We start from the raw sequence: 22,315 nt of genomic DNA, 5'->3' as shown, positions 1-22,315 counted from the left end.
TATATAACCTCCAGACGGAGACATAATATTAAAAAAATTCAGGGCGTCATGTGATTAGCTTTTATCCAATAAATTATCTACAAGTTTGTCTGAAACGGGATTAAAATACAACATTTTTATAGATGATAAAGTGAAAATGATAAACAATTATCAATCTCACAAATCCTATAAAGAATACAAATTGAGAGTAAGGCAAAACTAAACACCCGGACACACCAGAGGTGGGATCAGGTGCCTAGGAGGATTAAGCATCCATGTTGACCCGCATCCCTGTCTCGAACGAAGCGGTCACTACTGGTTTTATCTTGAAACGATTTGTTTTACAAATACATGTATGACTCAGTCAAATACTGGTGATGATTTTATCTACATTGGCAAAATTGAGTTCCTACAGTCATGAGATTTAAAGGAGACGACAAAAAAAAAATAGATATTGTAATTTCTGCTTAAATGATGTTAATTGGGAAAGTATGGTGTCTAAATTATATGTAATCATATATCAGAGTAACTCCTATTTTTAAACTGTGTCGAATATACAATATTTTTATAGATAGAAAAAGTAATGATAACGAATAGTAATCAATTTCATTATAAATGTTATAAAGAATACAAAATAGAGAATGGGCAAATACGGACCCTTGGACACATCAGAGGTAAGATAAGGTGCCTAGGAGGAGTTGACCGGTCACACTCGCATCGTTCTCTGTGTTATGGAAAGCGATCACTACTTGCGTTGTTTTACATATCTAAGACTCAGTCAAATATATCAATATAAAAAATTTATATTCCCAAAACGTAGATATACATGTACGGTATATGTCAATAGAGAAAACTGATGAATATCCAGACAACAATTGTACACCTATCTATATATCAAAATATCTATTTTCCTAAGTGTATCAATGTTGTCTGGATAATCCGATATCATTTTGAATAATACATAGTACATGTATATATGTGAAGAATTCGCGAGCGCGTTCTCCTTAATTAATGGTACGCATCACTCTGATATCCTTAAAACAGCATATCGGGACAAATTAATAGTGGAGGTAATCAGCTACTATATAACAATTCTCTGGATCATTCCGTACCCCCCCCCCCCAAACATCATAGTAACAGCCCACCATTTCAAGATCTGACGGTTCCACGTTGTGATGTGCTTTCTTCTATGCTGGTGGTTACCATTGAGTAGGTAAGTTGTGTATCATCAACAGTGATTGACTTTAAATACTCCCTTAATTTATTATTACTTTAAATTCTCTTATTTACAAACAAAACACCTTTTTTATTCCGAAAAAGAAATCAATTAATTTATACAAAATAATAGAGTTTTTATCTTTCGACAGTGAAAACGGTCTTCTAGATAATCGATCTCTAAATTGAATTTTTGAACGAGTCATCCACAAACAACTTTTTGAATGTTTTGAATTCATATTCCATCCTTTCCTTGCAGATTCCAGATATGGATATGGAGGTAAGTCAAGGCCTTTGATTGTCCCTCCCATTATTCGCATTTCAAAAAAATTAAAAAATTATTGCCTTGTAAATGAAACAGCAAGTCTTCTTGATAGCTATCCTAGTAACAAATCTCAGTGTGTGAAAGTTTGTCGTGCTCTCAAAGGTGTATCTCAGGGTTCGATACTTGGACTAATACTGTTTGATATCTTTTCCTTTTGTTTTTTTGTATAACATTTCTCTGATTTGGTTTTGTTTCTGATCCTTCCTTCTATGTTTATGCCGATGACAACACTGTTTCTTATTCTGATGACCGATGATAGTGAAGATTTAAAAAGTTGTTGTTGGGTTGTTTTTTTTCAAAAGCCTATCCATTATAAATGGTTTTATCTATCCTGACAAATTCCAGGTAATTTCAGTAGGAGAGAAAAGTAAACATCTAGACTTAACTTTTGATACAGAACGTAATCGATATGAGATTTATGCTTTAATTATTTTCCAGTCATTTGACAGTTGATTAATTTTACGAAAAATCGATTTTAAGTAGCAGTTCCTCAAGGAATCATACAATATCAATAACCTGTTATGTATCCAGGTAAAGCTTAGAAATTGACATTTTGTGTATAATATTGCTGGCTACACGACACGGAAATCAATAGTTTTCCACATATGCTTGCACCTGAAAGATGATTAGCAGAACATTTTTAACCCTATCTAATATATATATATATATATATATATATATATATATATATATATATATATATATATATATATATATCCACACTCCCACACATATAAAGTTATAAAAAAAGTTGAAACAAAACATAGAAAATTTTCATTTCTTGTCGTTTCCTCGATAAATCACCCTCTGCATGATTCTAACAAATATACATGAACGGATGACTTTTAAAACTTCTTTTAACATTGACCGAATATCTAGAAATATTACAAGTTTTGTTCTATTCCGGAATTTGCCTTTCTGTGGTTTGCCCTTTTGCTTTTTATGTACGAAATGTTATATCCGGTAATTTAATCGTATTTTTGTTTTTCGCCGTGCCTGACCAAATTTGAAGATAATGACACTGAATGTAGTAAAGATTAATTGAAGTCATATAGGTGAGTGTAATATGTTTTACGGCGTGACCGTGTTTGAGGGCGAAGCAAACAAATTTTGGCATTAGTATCTATATCCAAAACAGGACAAAACAACCCGAAGTTAGCACGAGGACGCGCGTACGGAGCTGTATCAAAGCATCCTAATTTTGGATATTTGATCCGCCTATATATATTGAACGCGGGAAATATAACGCAATTGATGTAAACAGTACATTGTGACGTCATATTCAGCGTCGTTATTTAGCAAATTTACAAACATAGCGTTTGAACCACAACAACAAACATGGCGTTTATGGTGGAGTGATTATATATGATTAAGAAAATAAAATTTACATGCTTTTACGAATTTTATGTAACATCTCAGAACGACGTGAACTAGGGTAGACGAGATTCAAAATGGAGAAATAAATGTCCACGCGATAGTATTCGAATCGACGCCATTAGTACCAAAATTTTCAAGTTCCATAGGTATGGTTTAATTTTTCATTGTTTTCCTGTATTTTCCTTTTAAACATGTACATGTATATACGTGTTACCTATAGGGAGAGCTCCGCTCTCACGGCCCTTCAGGCCGTGAGAGGGCTTCGCCCTCTATAAACTTGTTAATAACGGTCTTTTAATCTGTTCGCTCGCGAGGAAGAGTGTAAAATTGAACTATAACTTAGCAGGGAAATGATAATACCACGTTAGTAGTTAGCTGAAATGTGATGCTATTGATACTTGGGCCTTATTGAAATTAAATAGATATTTAGAATGAGTATATAGTCCTTTACCAAAATTACAAATTTCATGATCCTAGGGGTAAGGGTTTGGTTCCAGGGTGCAACCAAAATTATCATAGTGATTAATGATTATTGTCTTTATCATTTGAAAGACTTTTTTAGACTTACTAAGTTTGCTGATATAGTATAAAAAGTTTAAAAAAAACTAAATGCATATTGGAATAATATTGATGTCAGAGACAAAAGTTGAAAACAATTATAGTTTGCATGCATATGAACCAACACACTGGTGGAAGTAATGAGATAGTGACTAGTGATTCATATTGGCATGTGGTCTGCATAAATTATACATTATGTATGCTCGGGATACATGATTACAATAAAAGCGCGTCCAAGCTGATTCATAAAATTTTGAATGCATAGTGTTTTCATTTTTGCCAGTAATTAGTTTGAAATCTGAGCTCAGACTAGACACCTAAGATACTTTGAATAACAAAAATTGTGAGTTGTAATCTTATTCATCAACGCACACTTCATAACCAATGAAATGCAATGATACATGACATTAATCTTTGTCGTTGACTGTTCTTATGATGCCACTGAAAAAATATTTACAATTTTTAGAGGGCAAAGCCCTCTCACGGCCCTTCGGGCCGTGAGAGCGGAGCTCTCCCTATAGGTAACACGTATATACATGTTTAAAAGGAAAATATAGGAAAACAATGAAAAATTAAACCATACCTATGGAACTTGAAAATTTTGGTACTAATGGCGTCGATTCGAATACTATCGCGTGGACATGTATTTCTCCATTTTGAATCTCGTCTACCCTAGTTCACGTCGTTCTGAGATGTTACAAAAATTCGTAAAAGCATGCAAATCTTATTTTCTTAATCATATATAATCACTCAACCATTAACGCCATGTTTGTTGTGGTTCAGACGCTATGTTTGTAAATTTGCTAAAATACGACACTGAATATGACGTCACAATGTACTGTTTAAATCAGTTGCGTTATATTTCCCGCGTTCAATATATAGGCGGATCAAATCCTGCTAACTTCGGGTTGTTTTTGGTCTGTTTTGGATATAGATACTAATATCAAAACTTGTTTGCTTCGCCCTCAAATACGGTCACGCCGTAAAACATATTACTTAATCAGGGAATGTGAAGTACATTTGATGCAAATAATAACATTGACAGTAACTACAAATCCCCAAAGTCAAACATCGATCCAGTTCCAGTAGAGAATTTGAGAGGGTAGAACATTTTGACAGAAATCGCTGATTTCAGCTTGGGACTCATTGATATAGTCATGGGGGAGGGGGGGGGGGGGGGGTGTCCGCTTGACCAATGATAACCCTTTTCAAAATGTTGTTATTAGGAAACTGAACTATGACCACCTCATCTGACAAAACCAAAAGATCTGGTTTAGTGGTGCAATACAATTCTGCATTTAGATATTATTTTAACCATTTATCAACAAAGTTTCTTTTGGCGCTGATTTGTGTCGTATACATACAATTTGTCGTGTTTATTTGTAGTGTAATTTGTCATCACAGTACCAACAATGCTGCCAAAGGACAGCCCTGCCAAACACGTTGTCTCCAGATTCTCTGCTAGCCTGCCAGCCTTCACAGACATCTTTGACGAGGAGAGTTTCTACATCACTTTCTTTGTGATAGTTATTGCAAGCATTTTGGGTGTGTTTTACGTATCGAAAAGGGTCACTCTGAAAGATGCTGGACATATTGATTAAAATGTGTCTCGGAAAGTCAATGTGGACGTGCACAGGCTCTGAATTTTCAACATCCAACTTTTCAGAGAAACTAACTTGAGCAGTGATGGAAACAAAATAATGTGCAATATTTCAAAACTCGCATTGTTTACTTGGTTAGTGATCTGAATGTTTTATTTTTTTTATGCCCCCAAGATCTTATCTTGGGGGCATATTGTTTTTGTCCTGTCTGTCATTCTGTCATCCTGTCTGAAACTTTAACCTTGCTAATAACTTTTGAACAATAAGTGCTAGAGCTTTGATATTTCACATGAGTAATCCTTGTGACAAGACCTTTTCGCGGGTACCAACATTTTTTATCCTGTGACCTTGACCTTGGAGTTTGACCAACATTTTGAAAATTTTAACCTTGCTAATAACTTTTGAACAGTAAGTCCTAAAACTTTGATATTCCACATGAGTATTCCTTGTGACAAGACCTTTCCATGGGTACTAAACCTTTTGACCTTGACATTTTACCTACTTTTTAAAAAAGAAATGACATTGATCATAACTTTTAAATGGTAAATATTAGAGCTTTCATAATGCACATGAGCATTTCTTGTGACAAGATCTTTCTACTGGTACCAAGATATTTGTCCTTATGACATTGACCATCTTTGGAATTGACCATTATCGGGGGCATTTGTGTTTCACAAACACATCTTGTTTGTATAATTTTGTCATATGTCTCTTTCTCACCTGATGAACAACATTTCTTATTTATTACCAAAGGGTTTGTTTTATTATGTTTATTTATGTGCATATATTCCTTGTAGAGTAAAGAACTAATCTGTAGGCTTGGATGTTTTTTGAGGTTTGAGGTTTAGCTCACCTGAGCCAACAAGTTCAAATTTACATGGCAGCTATCTGACATAGTACAGATTCAAGTTTGTTAAAGTCATGGCACCTAGGGGTAGGGTGGGGCCACAATAGGGATCAAAGTTTTACATGCGGATATATAGGGGGAAATCTTCTCAAGATCCGCTGGTCCGGACAAGTTGGAGCTTCCTGACATTGTGCAGATTCAAGTTTGTTAATTCCTGCCCCTCCCCTGGGTTAGATTTGGACAACAAAAGAGGATAAAAGTTTTACATGCGAATGTATAGGGAAAATCTTTATATGGGCTAAGGTGATTCAGGTGAGTGATGTGGCCCCATGGTTCTCTTGTTTGGAATGTACTGGTTGTAGGTAATGTATCAAAAGTAAATCCAACTTCAAGATGGTTCCCAAAATGCAAAATTTAAATTGTATAAAGAACTCGTTTTAATTTTTGATGCCCAAATAATTTACTATAGGTTCCTAAATATATGGGAGGAGTTTATTATCACATAATTATGATCATGATATTTCATATGTGGGTTGGTTATGAGTAGAAGAGGACCCCTATTGTTTTTCAGGTCAAGGGTCAATCTAGTCTGGACATAGGAATATAATATCCGCTCAATATCTTGAGAACCCTTTGCTTGAAAGACATCAAACTTGGCACACTGGTACATCCTAAGGAATAGATGACCCCTATTGATTTTGGGGTCATATGGTCAAGGGTCAAACTGGGCATAGGAATAACTGACCATTCAATGTCTAGAGAACCCTTTACTTGACAGACCTCAAACTTGGTACACTGATACATCTTCAGAAGAAGATGACCCCTATTGATTTTGAGGTCAAGGGTCAAACTGGACATAGGAATGTACTGTCCGTTCAATATTTTGAGAACCCTTTGCTTGACAGACATCAAACTTGGTACACTGGTACATCTTCAGGAGAAGATGACCCCTATTGATTTTGAGGTCACATGGTGAAGGGTCAAACTGGACATAGGAATATACTGTCCATTCAATATCTTGAGAACCCTTTGCTTGATAGACATCCAGGCGCGTAGCTATGTTTACGTCAAAACGCCCGGGCGTACACATAAAAAAAACAAAAAACCTATTAAATGCTACAAACATAGGTGAAAAATAAGTGTGCAGTATCTGCGGTACATTAGTCTCCCCCGGACCCCCTACCAGGGCCCTGCCCTGGACCCGCTGGGGGCCTTGAGCAGCCCCCAGACCCCTCACCGTACAATAGGCGTACACATTAATTAACTCAGGCGACGCCACTGACATCGAACTTAGTACAGTGGTGTATATTCAGGAGAAGATGTGAGGTCACATGGTCAAGGGTCAAACTGGACATAGTCATATACTGTCCACTCAATATCTTGATAAACCTTTTGCTTGACAGACATCAAACTTAGTACACTGGTACATCTTCAGGAGAAGATGACCCATATTGATTTTGAGGTCAAAAGTCAATTGTTAAACTCGACATAGTAATATATTGTCTCCTATATTTTAAGAATTATTTGCTTGATTGACACCAAACTTGGTACACTGGTACAGCATAAGGAGTAGATGACCTATTGATTTTTAGGTCACATGGTCAATTCACTCTTGACATAGGAAGATATTGTCTGCTCAATATTTTGAATTGATGATACTACTATCAATTAGATAATGTGTGTGTATAACCCTTTTCAATTTTGCACCATGGGGGGGGGGGGGGGGAGGCATATGTGTTTTACAAACATCTCTTGTTTATAGAGAAGCTTCACTCCTAAAAGAAAATTACTGGTTTTTATTTTTCATATTGCTAAAATACAATCTGATTAAAATCAGATCCTCGATCCACTCCTCTTTCATTTTTTTTTCTTGCCGCTACACGACCTCGTGTAGCGACAAGAAAAAAAAAATGAAAGAGGAGCGGATCGAGGATCTGATTTTAATCAGATTGGCTAAAATATATTTAAAAACTCTTAATTACATCTATGAGTCATTTCGCGTATTAAGTACTTGCGTAAAAAAAATAGGAATCTGCAGTATCAAACAAAATATTCACAAAGTAAGATGTCCTCACACAAAATATTCACAAAGTAAGATGTCCTCACACAATATTGGCAGACTCAAAGACCCTCCAAACACATGGATACCCTTGATATGTATAATAGAGAAAGGCTTGTAACTCTTTGTACCATGTTGTACATAATAAACAATTTCGGTGATTAAAAAATAAAAACAAAGACATTTTAAAACTTCATTCTGTAGCTTTTGACTTGTACACAGCTCATCTAAATTGTCATTAAAATCCCAGAATTTCATGTACTTCCCAAGATATTGGAAAATTAATTAAATGATTTGACCTCCTTATCAACATTACCTTGGGCCTGCTGAACATTCTGATATTTTATGTGTACATAGACTATTTGAACAAATATTTCCTATAGGCTTAATCTAATTTTGAAATTGAAGAACTAACCAATTTAAAAATTATTTTACAAGTGTCAAATACTGTAAATCATTTTATTTGTGAGAGCATTGCTTACGCATGATTTCGATATTCATATGCAAAAATTAGTTTTTGTACTTTCTGTCTGTCTGTCAAAATCTTGTGAATCCTTCTCCTATATGGCTTATCAGATAGACTTGAAACTTTATACAATTTTTCATTGCCATTTGTAGATGTGCATATTGTCGGGACAGAAGGATCCAATTATTTTCTTAAAAGTTATAGGGGATCTAAGAGGAATGGAGGATGTAAAATAGCCTGTGAGCACTTTTCCTATATGGCTTATTGGATAGATTTGAAACCTTGTACAATGCTCCATTGCTATTAATTGTAAATATGCATATTGTCAGGACAGGAGGATCCAATTATTTTCCTAAAAGCTATAGTGGATCTAAGAGGGGTGGAGTGTGGAGGATGTAAAATAGCTTGTGAACACTTCTCCTATATGGCTTAAATATCAGATAGACTTGAAACTTTGTACAATGCTTCATTGCCATTTGTAGATGTGCATATTGTTTGGGACAGGAGGATCTAATTATTTTCCTAAAAGTTATAGTGGATCTAAGAGGGGTGGAAGATGTTAAAATAGCTTGTGAACACTTCTCTTATATGGCTTATCCAATAGACTTGAAATTTTGTATGATACTTCAATGCCATTTGCAGGTGTGCATATTGATGGGGCCAGGAGGATCCAATTGTCCTTAAAGTTATAGTGGATCTGAGGGGTGGAGGGTGTAAAATAATTTGTGAACACTTCTCCTAGGCTATGTAGCTTATCGGAGTTCATATTGTCTATGTTCCTGCCCATGCTTTCTCCTCCATACCACGCAGTACATTAAGGGAGGAGGTTTCATTTGGAGCACGTCCAATTTGGGGAGACATTTGTTTTTCATAACAATAATCTCTAGTTTATATTAGATTAATCTTGTTTTATATTGGATAATCTTGTCATTTATATTCGATAAATTGAACAAGATTATTGAATATAAATAAAAATTAATCGAATATAAATAACAAGATTATCGAATATAAATCAAGATTTATTGCATATACAATGTTTGTCCAAATTATTGCATATAAATATCAATTATCAAGATTATTGAATATACTTCAAAATGTTCAATGATTCGAATATAAATCAAGATTTTTGCATAAAATCAACAAGATTATCGAATATAAATCAAGATATTCACATATTGATATCAAGATTATTGAATGTGAATCAAGAGTTTTGCATATAAATCAAATTTTTTATATAGTATGGCAACGTCTTACACGCCATAGTAGAGCGCATCATTGAATTTTTCTGCAAATCATTGCGTATTATCAACAAAATAGACATTATAAAATCAGTTTACCATCAAATAACTTAAAAGGTTATTGGCAGACAAATATTCAGTAGAACATAATTATGTACATTTATCATGATGATGTACTGTTTCAATCTATTTTATTTCTATGGAAATCTTTCTAAAGTGAATACTGACAATTGCCTATTGCTTCACGCGGATGTTGTTACATTGTACTTGACCCTGTGACACTAATGCCGTACTGATAACTACAGCACTGTATGCAATTAATGAAAAGGCGCTATTGTATTGTATTTCCGTGAATTTGGATTTCTTCCTTTTTGCGCACGATTAAAGTTAGCAAGTTAAAATACAGAACAAAGATCAAATCTTAATCCTTTCCCTCTATACTCAGAGGGAGGACACGATAATGCATTTTCCGGCAAATGCTAGTAATTCCTCGGACGCTAGAGAGGACATTCTGCTGAGCGAGGACTTTGAAGTTCCGGTTTCTTATGTGGTGGGGCTATCAGGACTGTTTCTATGGACCCTCCTGAACTCCGTGGTCGTTGTTAGAGCAGAACATGCGGAAGTTACCCTGACAGAAGGCGGCAGTACGACGGCGCTTCAGTACATACAGCTAGGGGTCTGTAACACACTAGCCGCGGCTTTTAAACTCTTGGAGAATATTCTGAGGGTGAGCGATGCGTCCTGCACCTTCGTTCTGCTTTTGGAACAATTTTTCAACGTTTTCCACGCAGCTTCCGTCCTCCAGGTTTTGATTTTGGCGCTCCAGAGACTGTCATTTTTCCAGTTTCCAAATATACAGTGCTACAATTCCAGAGGGTTCCGAATCTTCACTTTCTCAATTTATCCGATCGCGTTTGTCGTCGAAATTCCAGCCTTTATTGAATTAAAACGTATTGTACTTCTCAACCATGAATACTGTTACGGAAGCGAATTTTCCTTTTCGTTTTTTCATGACGAACTTGCAAAAGTCCAGTATTGGCTTCGGTTCGCAGCTGTCAGGGTGGTGCCGTGCGTCATTCTACTTCCGGTGATCATACTTCTGGTAATCGTTTTACTGAAGACGTATAGACGACGCATCCACGCCAGAAACGTGACCGCCACCCAATCGTTTCTGAACGACTCGGCCGTCATATTCATCTCATCCACGACATTTTTCATCGAGATTCTTTACATTATTGTATTGGGCATGGATAACATTCAAAGGAAAACTAGGGCCATGGCTGCAACAAACGTTTTCCGTCACCTGATTACGGACGCCATTTTGTTGCTCACTTACACCTGGTATTTCTTCTATCACACTATTCTTGGAACCAAGGAGCGCAAGTATGTTCATCAGTGGAGAAATAAGACGATATCAAGTTTGACACAACCATCTAGATATTTCACTGTGCGTAAAAAGCAGAGAAAGAATAGAAACCCCACGGTGTCTTCTGCACAGGAATCGAGTCCACCCCGAGTCCGATCCGCCGTGTCTGTGAATCTGGAATCAACTGCATCAGGAATTCTGGAAAGAGAGTTGTAGAAACATTGAACGAGAATGGAGTTCTGTTGATACACCACTGAACAGCATAAGTTAAGACGTGTTCACCAACGTGTCAGTTTTAAAATGCCTACAATCTCTTGATTAAAACTTACTTTCAGTACTAGGCCACCCGATTTTCTTTGGTGACTTATTGCGGTTTGATCCGTCTTGTAATATTTATAAAACTTGTTATTTGTATATAGTATCTAAGAGGTAAGCAACACCATTTATGACTTTCATTGTCTCTGTTCTATCAAAGGCTGAGAGGAGAGGTCAAAACCTTTAAAAAAATATAGTGATCCTTGGTCCCTGCAATCAAACAACCAAAGTGAGTATATGTACGAACACGAGGATTTATCAACAATGTGAATCTCATGACACCTGGGTCCGAGAGAGTTGGGTTTTATGACTCATATACGAAGTACTGCAGTGAAAATATTATTCCTGGGCGTCAAACAACCATACCCGAGTAATATTGAGCTTGGGGGGATTTTTTTTGTTTGTGTGGCGGGAGGGGGTGCTCTGTAAGGTTGATTAGGTGAAATTGAGTGAAATCTTGTAAATATCTTACTTATTTCCGTACATGTAGCACGTAAACAGGGAACCGAATTTCTGCGACAAAGAAAATCTCGTTGACATTCTTTACAGTCTAGGCTCCTGGATAGGGGTTGGACCCAGGATATGGCTTTATGAATTACATATGTTGAAAACACAGGAATTCTTTAGAAGTGTTCCTCTTGACTCCTGAACATTAAACACGTAATTTAGCTGCAGAGTTATTATTTTCGGAAACACCCCTTAGACGTCACTCCCTGTTAATGTTACGAGACATCAGCAGATCATACTACAAGCTAATTAAAATCAGAAGTTAGCATACTTGCTCATAGTCAAGCGAATATAACATCTAATTTTATTCAGATTGCTCATACTATGCACAGAAAATGTTTATGATAAAGAATACAAAATTAAGAGTAGGATAAACATGAATCCCTGGACATACCAGAGGTGGAATCCGGTTCCTAGGAGGAGCAAGCATCCGCTGTTGACGGGTCACACTTACCGTGAGCCCTATATCGGGTATCTTTATCAGGTATACGGAGTAATTTGTAGTCAAAATATCAATCAGTATGTTAAGAACAATTGGCATGAAACACGATTCGACCAAAACGACAGGTCATGCATGTATTTGCAAGCAAGATCATTATAACGACCATGGAATTTGCGAAATGCTTCAAACAAGACTGTGGAAACCTTTGTAACATTGTATCGAATCATCTGAGAGACATAAACACCATATATAGGTGATAATGGAATATTGCTACATAAATATAGGAAATTGACGACGGAGAAGCTGAAATCATCCCGTTTGCCGTATAATTGAGTTGACAATTTGCCGTTAACATCTATGTTAAATAAAATATCCAAATAAGAAGATATGGAAAACTGTGGTGTCTTCTATTTCGTGTTCACTGTTATACATCGAATCAACATTTGAAGGAATTGAACATAGTTAATAAATAAAACGTCGTCGATATATGTAAATGTTGAGTTGATGGACACGGCAAGGAATATTTTCTTCTCGTGTATAAGAGTTAAATAAGTTCTGCCTCTTTTAAGAATATAAAAGCAGGTAGGTTAATAAAGGAACACAATTCGTGTCCATGGGAATTCCGACAGACTGTTGGAAGACCTGATCACCAACGACCTCAAAGATTTGTCAGTGAGGAACTGCAACATTTTTTTTAAAATTTCTTGTGCATGGAATCAGAGTGGTGTTTGACAAAGTAATGTTTTGGATGACTGGTCACTAGATAGGAATATTTGCGTTTTAATTTTTGTTGAAGAAGCAACTGTGAAAAAATCTCGAGAGGGGCGTTAAACAACATTCAATCAATCAATCAATCATTAACACTGTTGCCAAGAGGAGATGACAAATTGGTGATCATTCGCCAACCACCTTGCTTCTTTGGTACTAAGCCAATGGGGTTGCAACGCAAATTAGATATGGGAGGATACGAAAATGGACCCAATATTCTCCCTACCGGTAACTAACTTTTTTATAATTTTTTCTTGTACCTGCAAACTATATTGAAATGCTGATATCATATTCCCATGTCACACGTTGGAAGACTTGATCACCAAAGATCAAAGCAAATAGTTTCATTTTTGAAAATATATGAGGATATAAACGACCATGCTTTATACAGGCATACTTCATGAAGCGCGTTAAAATGAAATTTACTTATTTCTGATGTTTTAATGACACAAGGTTCTATAGGGGGTTTGAAGGGTTGGATCTCTTCCATTCGGTTGAACTTGATAACAAAAACAGATCGTGTGTGCCATTCGAGTTATGCAAACTCCCTTTTGGACGAAAACGGTACTATCGTGACCCAAGATCTTCTTTTGAAAAATGTCTGGATCCGCCCCCTGCTTAGTGTTGCTATATTGCTGCAATGTCATTTGTCCGTTGTCATCGGCTCTCATTGATATGGATGCTATAGCATTAAATGAAATAATATTTGGTAGATTGGAAACCCAAGCAACATGTTGCTGATTTTGAAAATGTATAAACTTTTGGCACATATGTTTGTATATGTATATTGATAAGTCCGCAATTCGGATAGATATTTAGCCTGTTGCTAATGTCGATGCTGGGCCTGAGAAATTCCAGTATTGGGTTTCTGTGTAGTCCCAAGCTGTAACGTATCTCATGAAGTCCAACAATTGTAGGATGTCTATTCAGCGTCAGCTAAGCTTGAGGATTAATTCAAAATAGAAATTTATTCTTTTAGCATATTATGAAAAATTCATAGCTGGCGAGCTTGCATCAAAATGAATTGGAATTTGTTCGCCAGAAGGTCACCGCTTCTAGGTGAGCCGCGATTCAAGTTTAGGCGGACTAATTTAAAATTGTTTGGCTGCCTGAAAACTGTTGAGATGTCGCAAATTATTTGAGATCTGCTATGCAAGGTTTTGTTGAACTGGTTTGAAATTGTTCGGCTCCTTGGTAACTGCCTGGAACTCCTACCCAATGTTTTACGGGTCACGGTAGCTCAGTGGTAGAACGTTCACTTCGTAACCGGAAGGTCGTGAGTTGGAGCCCCGCTCGTGCCATGGCCGCTTCACACATGGGTAGTAATTGCTCCTTCGCCAAATGTTCGGCATTTAGAAGTAAAATTCATGGGTCTTTCGGATATGACCTTAAAAACGGAGACCCCATGTCACGGCAGGCGTAGGCGCGTTAAAGAGCCCTCACTGCTACGATCGTAAGCGCTAAGCATGGGTCTAAATTTGTGGTACTTCACCTACAACTGGTGACGTCTCAATATGAGCAAACAATTCTCGATGGGACGTTAAACACACAAATAACCCACCCTAACAACGTACTCAATGTTTTGGTGAACTAATTTGAAATGGTTTGGCTTCTTGGTAGATGTCGGGAACTATTACTCGATGTTGCGGTTAACTAATTTAGAATTGTTTGGCCTCTAGGTAACTGTCGTAAACTGCTACTCAAGGTTTGGGTGAATTAATTCAATATTGTTCGGGTTCTTGGTAACTCCCGAGAACTGCTACACTCAAGGTTTTGCTGAACTGATTTCAAATTGTTCGGGTTACTGGTAACTGCCGAGAACAGCTACTCCAGGTTTTGGTGAATTAATTTTAAATTGTTCGGCTTCTTAATAACCGTCGGAAACTGTTACTCAACAATTCAATATATTGTTCAGCCTATGAAGTAACAGAAACTCTGTGATTTGGTCAGGTGAACTAAATTATTCGACATTCGTTTACAGCAACTTTATCTCAAGGTTATCGCAATCTATTAAGTTTGGTCAAAGTAAAATTTCACCAAGGTAAACCTCCATCAATCGATCGATTTCCGTTTTAATCAAGGATACGATTCTCTCCTCTTTTGAGAGAATCTTAATCAATGAAGATATAGGTGTATAATATCCAAGACCTCAAATATCTTACATTTACCAATGTTTTGTCATGTGTCGATAAAAACGCCGATGATGCAAATAGTCAGACATGCAAGCCTATAATTTTAAGAAGAAACGAAATACAGGTCATACAGGTCTACTGAGTTTGCATCACGGGATTATAAAAACATATTGGAAGCATGAAATATTGGCAAGTTTTCATTGATTTATACCGCCATCATACAAACAACTCAATGAGGGGTCATAAGAGTGATAGTATACAGAAATGCGAGAAAACGGAAGTTTGTGGCACATCCGATGAGGAAAACGGATATAATGTTAATTGCAGTATGAAGGATTGTGTCGGAGTTATGGTAAAGGTGGACACCTACGTGTACTAATTTCTAATCGATATCTACACAATTCTGTCTCTCCAGTCTCTACTCACATTTTCGCGGACACAGATACCCGTATGATGGCTAACGTTAGTGTTTACAATGGCAGTGATATACATGTATTCAATATAACAGACAGTTGTGAAACTCCCAGCAGTGTGCAGCTGGGGAACACATATGCAGTGCTCGCGTTGTTTTTTCTTATACTGATGCTGTTCCAAAATGGATTCGCCATCGTGATTTTTAACATTAGCGCAGACGACAGGAGCGTCAGCAGAACAATCCATTCTGTCATCTTGTCGTCTGCGTTTCTTTATGGTTTGGTTCAGATACCCGTTTGGATCAAACAGCTCTCCAATGGTGACCTTAGTCTTGATAAAAACTTCATTTATACCTGTCTTATTCTTCTCCCCGGGGTTTTTCATACCATTTTCATGTGGATTTCCGTTCTGCTTGCCGTTCATCGAGCCCTCATCATGATACAGATCACTAACGAGCGCTTCTGGGGAAATCAACTCAGGTTTATCAAATACATTATATTCATATCTATATTTTGTATCGTTATAAATATACCTCGCATGATTGCCTTAACTAGCGGTGCCTGTGTATTTCGCAACGTTTCCGACACTGTGTGGCAATGGCTCGTGCTGTTAATAGATCAATATATCCCTTGTGTTATTCTAACCGTCGTGAATCTATTTTTAACCAGGAAGTTGTGGCGTCATCACAAGCGACGGATAGTGCTGGCCACAAACGCTCTCAGGAACCGCCACACAAAGTACACAATCTTAGAATCCAACACCATCATCATCATTTCCGTTACCCTAGTCATCGAATTCGTAGATTGTGGACTCAGGACGCATCAAATTGCGACAACACTCTATGTGAACGATTTGTGCACGTCTCTGTCCGTTATGCGCATGCTCAGATTGGTTATTTATGGACTTCATCTCTATATCCATGTGATAACGAACTTTAAGTTAAGACGGAGTATCAAATTATACTACGAGAGATTACGCAGTCAGATTTTTCGACCTGTTCCTATGGACATGCCTTTATAATTTCCAATCCATCTATTTGAATATTTCAGATACATAGATAAAAAATGTTGAATGTGGATGTATTCAATTCTTTATGGCACTAAAGCACATGCAAGTGTTGTTAGCTGTAGATTAAAATACATATATATTATGTTATACATGGTATTATAATTGTAACAATCCTTGTTTTAAGGTATAAAGAGTCTCTGGGTGATATATGAACAAACTTATATAGATACAATATTGAGAGGATTCAGTAAACAAGATACAAGATAATCATATGATATTTTATAATACTTTTTTAGCCGAGTTGCGTGGCAAATCTCAACTTTAAAATTGGCGAAGGATGGGCGTCCAGTCGCGCGGCGTCCACAATTAGCTTGTCCGGTCTCTAACTTTCATACGTTTTGGTGCATCGATCTTTGTGAGACTTACATAACATGATCACATCCAAAAGAGGAAGATTCCTATTTATTTTTAGGTCAAAGATCAAGGTCTTTTTGTCCTTAAATGCCATACATTTGAGTTTGTCCGGTCTCTAACTTTCATACTACTAGGGACATCTTTGTGAAACTTACATAACATGATCACATCCAAAAGAGGAAGGTTCCTATTTATTTTGAGGTCAAAAGGCCAAGGTCACTTTATCACTAAATGCCATAGATTTGAGCTTGTCTGGTCTCTAACTTTCATACTACTTGGTGCGTCTTTGTCAGACTTGCATATTTTGATCACATCCAAAAGAGGGAGGTTCCTATCTATTTTGAGGTCAAAAGGTCAAAAGTCAAGTTCTCTTTTTCACTATATACTGTGGATTTGAGCTTGCCTCTAACATTTATACATGTACTTGCAGGTGCATGTTTATCAGACTTCAGATCCTGCTGACATTCAAGATTCATGTTGCTTTTGAAATCCAAAGGTCAAGGTCATTATCACACTAAATACTTATTGCGGCCATTCAAAGCTTCCTACTTATAAACTATATTAAATACGTGCATGTTTTTACTTCGTGAATGCAAGAGTGCATAATTTTCCAAACTGCAACTCGGCCATATACATCTTTGATGCGTTGTAGCGATTTTTTTTTATACATGTATGTTTGTATAAAAGACAATCAAGTAAAATATGTTTTTCATCTCGAGGCAACACTGATGTAAGTATTTTTCATATGTGACTATTATCAATAAATTGTAACTCTACACGATACCCACGCGGCAGTTGTGCTGGGAATCTAGCTGTTATTTTTGTGTTAGTTTGTAATTTTTTTTTTCATGTACAAGGTTTTATGCTTCGTCATGATCAGCATCAATATATCTTAAATAAGCGTCAGATTTCGGGCCTTTATGAAAGATCAGCAATTTATTTGAAGAGTCAGTTCTAGTGACACGAGTAACATATGAGAAATATGTATATATATATATATATATATATATATATATATATATATATAGATTTCGCACTCACGATAAAACTCCACTCCATTAGTCTGGTCAATATTCTAGAATACAAAATGACCTCAAACTAATTGCTATATTTGAATTGTCTCCACTTTCAACTTTTGACCACCCACCCCCTAAAAAAAGCACACATAATTACCCGATTCCAAATATACCGACGGAACTACAGGTTGTTTAATTAGTTCCATAAATCTGTTATGACATGTCACTTGGGAATAGTTTCGCCTTCAATGAATCCTTTAAAACATTAAGAATTGTGAGCACTCGTATATTCCAAATATTGGGACGTATTGTTGAGTTTGTGTATGTTTTAAAATCTAGGATCTGATTCTTTTTCCTTTGCATACCGTTGTATCCATGAAATGCATTCTTTGTCTAGAAATTACGTATATGAATTTCAGTAACGGATGATGAGCATTGGCTTTAGCAAAAATATCATGGATCCCAATCTCATTTCCATAAAAAAAATTCCATCGTCGCGATAGAGACTGTGATATGCAAGTTTTGCTTTTCTTGGAAAGTTGAAAATTTTCGTTGGTGATTTGCTGTAAGCGAATATCGCATAGAGAGGGAGAACACTTAGAGTCCATATCACATCCAACGGTTGGTTTGAATTCAAATACAATGTATATTATTTTCTAGAATCAATCTAGATCAGGTCTACGGTGGACGAGGATTGGACTTTTATCAAATTATCTACAGGCTGCTTCAACAGCAGCGCTTGTTTCCTCCAGTTGTCTGTTTGTGTAAGTCATGTCTGACCAGCAGGCAACCAATGTGTAGTCGCAAACGTTCAATATGAAATCTGAATTGAGCTCGAAATATGCACGAGGAAACTTCTATATAGTCAATACTTGATTTTGTTTTATTTCTTCTGCTGTGCATTTATTTGCGATATAATAGATCTTCTTTGTGGAATGATAGATATTTTGCAGCATCAATTATTTCTAATAGAATTTAAAATTTCAGCATCAAGTGTATTTTTGTCAAAATGTTCATAAGACCTCTCTGTCTCAGCATTAATTTATTATTTTCTGCTCTTTGGCAGCAGGTGTAGGTATACTGGCCAATGAGTTTAGCCGGATATCTCGGAGGCGAACCTTGCTGACCATTATTTTCCCTTCTAGAAACTCCACTACCGTTTCAGAGTTGTTGCTCTGGTTTTGGTTGTCTTTACTGTTCAAAGTTCCCGGAGTTCTAAAAAAAAAAAAAAAAGTTTGGTCGACGCTCCATTTGACATCTCATGTAATGTTGCAGTGTCTTTGAGATGATGGCGTTGGAGACTCCCTCTCGTGCACATTCTAGTTGATGCTGTTTCGCCAGTTCTTTGTTAATAATCGCCTCTGACACATTGCTCATTAAAACAGAGTCCAGTGTTACATCATTTGTAGATGAAGACGCCGTCATCGTTGTCAAGTCTAAGTTATATTCAAGTTCATCTTCAGATTCAGATTTCTTTCATTACCTCCTGGTTGTGAGGGATATTGGATTCATTTATGCTTTCGACTGATCGTTTCTATAGTGATTTTTTTGTACAATAAGCTGTCTTATGATATACCCCTTACAATTATTTTTAAGGGGAGTGCGATATGGGCACGCCAGATGAGTTAATGAGATAAAATGACAGGAAATACGGCACGCAGAGAATGTTGACGATTCTCGGGAATTTTCGCACAAGGAAAAAATGGTTCCCACGTCAAATCAGCCACGTGCCTCAAGTCACTTGACTCGTCGGTCATTCCGTGTTTTGGTGGTGTTATCGAGGTTTCTGTCTTTAAAAATTCAACTAAATAGGTAGCATAGTACTAGTAATAAGTAACTGCAAATATTAAAATAACACAAAGAAATGCGAGTAGATTACTGCATATATTGAAAAAGACCAAAGAATTCCATTTGCACCTTACTATAAGTACATAGAAATACCTGTTATTTTAGTTGTAAATGACTTAAAATTGATATATTTGACCAAATCATCCATATTTTCCTTTTTCAGTGATTTTCCCAAGAAAACGATATTTCATACCCCCAAAATTCCATTTTTCCTACATAAATTTTTTGGTTGTCAAGTTTTTATATTAATTGTACAAATCCAATCCTGTAATTTGAGTTCATTATTATTTTTTTCCAGCTTTCCGCAATTTTTCAATGAAAACCCAAAATTTTTTGCTTCCAAAATTCAATTCTCCTCAAATAATAATTTTGTAAAGTTTTGACTTGTACAAATTAATAGCTTTATTTCAAGTGGCTTTGAAATAATTAATTAGTTTGAGGTTGGCTTAAATTTTGACAGATTAACTATCCAAATCTACAATGTATGATAGATTGTGAATCCACACATTTTCCATAAATTCCTTTATTTTATTTACAGTTAATATCCCGTTTCAGCTGATCATCCGAGCCCAATCACTGCCACAGATCGATCAGATGCAAGTGTCACAGCTTGGCTTTGTCCAGATATTGATGTAACAAAACCTACATTTCTTTTGAAATAATTCCATTTCGTTGTGATCTAGGGAGAGGAACACAATGCAGAAATTCGGGATGATTCTGCTCGTGCTGGGTTTACCTTTGGTGGTTATGCGGGGCGACGATTCGTCACACGTGGAGGAGAATGGTCACCTCCCAGGTAAAGCAAAATGTTGACGACGCTAGCTGTCTGTACCCGCCGTACACTTATTTACATTTGATCGTTTCTTGATTTTTTTTTTTTTTTATATTACAGACTTTGAATCCCTGGCAAATTCGTTTTCATTGAAAGTTCGTGACTTTCTCAATACCGCTCTATCGATGTTAAGGAGTCTGCCTTCTCACTACAGGAATGCATCGTCTGAGGTACGGTAATTCAAACAGTACCGCAACTATATACCCTAACTATAGGTCCCGTTATATGATTTCTCACTTATTGAGACTCTTATACAATTTTCTGAAATGTTTTTTCAACCGTATTCATAGACTCTTTTAGATACCGGTCGCATCGTGGTTATCACATTTGCTTCGCAACCACAGGAGGTCCGGGATTGTTTTGCATATATTTTAGTGAATAAATCAAAAGGATTGGGAACAAATTCCAACAGCTTACTAGTCCCTCTCCTAATAATGTACAAAAAATGCAAAATAATAATATTCCTTCTTCCTTGAAGATCTCTAGATTTTGTCAAAACTTGAAATTCTAGATGAGTTGCATGCAGATCGAAGGGTACAGAATGCAGAGTAGAATGCCTAACCATTTCTTAATCATTGTGTACCCTGTAATAAGAGTTTCCAATCGTTGTCCGTTATTCATATCAAGCGTCCTCAGACGTTCAGAGGGTCTGTGTCCTACACACAGACTTGTATTCCGTACAACTTAACAATGCATTTGGTTTGTTACTGACTGTCTATAGAGATATCCTGGGAATGTTCAAGCTCATATAGACGGCATGACGTGTTTTATCCAATGACATAGCTACTTGTCCAAGGCCAACTTTATATGACAATTCTGGATTAATAACCAACGACTACATCTTCATAAGTAGATTTTGATAAGTGATCGGCGCCTGTATACTTATACATAGTCTGTCTGAATTACAATTGTACTAACCTACGAGATCGGTAAAGTTGGCTACTACTAACCAGCTACTAGTAACTGGCTACTTAAAAAGAGAAAAGTTTTTCATAAATATCTGAAAGAACTCTGTGTTTGTATTAGATATCTGACTAATTTACAACTATCCATGTGAAGTAGAGTGGTATTAGGTATCTTGATATGCCATCAATTTTCCGATATCAATTAATGGCATATCAAGATACCTAGTACCACTCCACTTCACATGAATAGTTGTAAACTAGTCAGATATCTAATACAAACACGGAGTTCTTTCAGATATTTATGAAAAACTTGAAATTTCAGGTTACCCGGATTCTAAAGGTATAAATAGCTGACTTCCTTAAGGGTGATATCTAAAAATTGATGGCATATCAAACTCAGAGTTCCTTAAAATATTGGTAGAAAACTTGAATCAAAAGGTATAAGTAGCTGACTTCCTTAAGCGTGATATCTGGACAATTATGGCATGTCAAGATACCTAATATCACTCTTCTTCACTTTGATAATTGTAAATTAGTCAGATATCTAATACAAACTTAGAGTGCCTTAAGATATTTGCGAAAAACTTGAAATTTCAGTTTACCTGCCATCAAAAGGTATATGCACCTGACTTCCTTAAGTGTGATATCTGAAAATTGATGACATATCACGATACCCAATATCA

The 22,315-nt window shown here is 36.4% G+C and overlaps 2 protein-coding genes and 1 long non-coding RNA gene across 6 annotated transcripts in view; all 3 read left to right on the top strand.

Annotated features, from left to right (window-relative positions):
- The window catches only part of LOC125658997 (uncharacterized), a 32,690-nt gene that overhangs the window by 9,172 nt on the left and 1,203 nt on the right, over positions 1-22,315 (top strand). The window contains exons 1-3 of one of the 4 annotated variants that reach the window (XM_048890479.2): positions 15,383-16,088; positions 20,579-20,691; positions 20,788-20,897. In XM_048890479.2, the coding sequence (XP_048746436.2) occupies positions 15,646-16,088; positions 20,579-20,691; positions 20,788-20,897 (666 nt within the window). In that variant the 5' untranslated portion in view covers positions 15,383-15,645. Of the gene's footprint in view, positions 1-15,280; positions 16,089-16,277; positions 17,843-18,712; positions 18,812-20,433; positions 20,692-20,787; positions 20,898-22,315 lie in introns of those variants that run through there. The other 3 variants (XM_056146677.1, XM_048890487.2, XM_056146674.1) reach the window with 3 other exon arrangements.
- Positions 2,279-5,871, top strand: LOC130049270 (uncharacterized). Its single transcript, XR_008797769.1, has 2 exons — positions 2,279-2,574; positions 4,841-5,871. It is a non-coding gene; the product is annotated as an uncharacterized LOC130049270 (long non-coding RNA).
- Positions 7,840-11,473, top strand: LOC125658988 (uncharacterized). Its single transcript, XM_048890468.2, has one exon. The coding sequence runs from the start codon at positions 10,126-10,128 to the stop codon at positions 11,245-11,247; it is 1,122 nt and encodes a 373-aa protein (XP_048746425.2). The 5' UTR covers positions 7,840-10,125; the 3' UTR covers positions 11,248-11,473.

Source organism: Ostrea edulis, chromosome 1, assembly GCF_947568905.1.
Source record: "Ostrea edulis chromosome 1, xbOstEdul1.1, whole genome shotgun sequence".
Lineage (NCBI taxonomy): Eukaryota > Metazoa > Mollusca > Bivalvia > Ostreida > Ostreidae > Ostrea > Ostrea edulis.
Note: the sequence above shows the minus strand (reverse complement) of the source record. Positions and strands in the feature narration are given on the sequence as shown.

Coding starts and splice junctions, on each gene's coding strand:
- LOC125658988 (XM_048890468.2), top strand. CDS start 10,126: ATGCATTTTCCGGCAAATGCTAGTAATTCCTCGGACGCTAGAGAGGAC.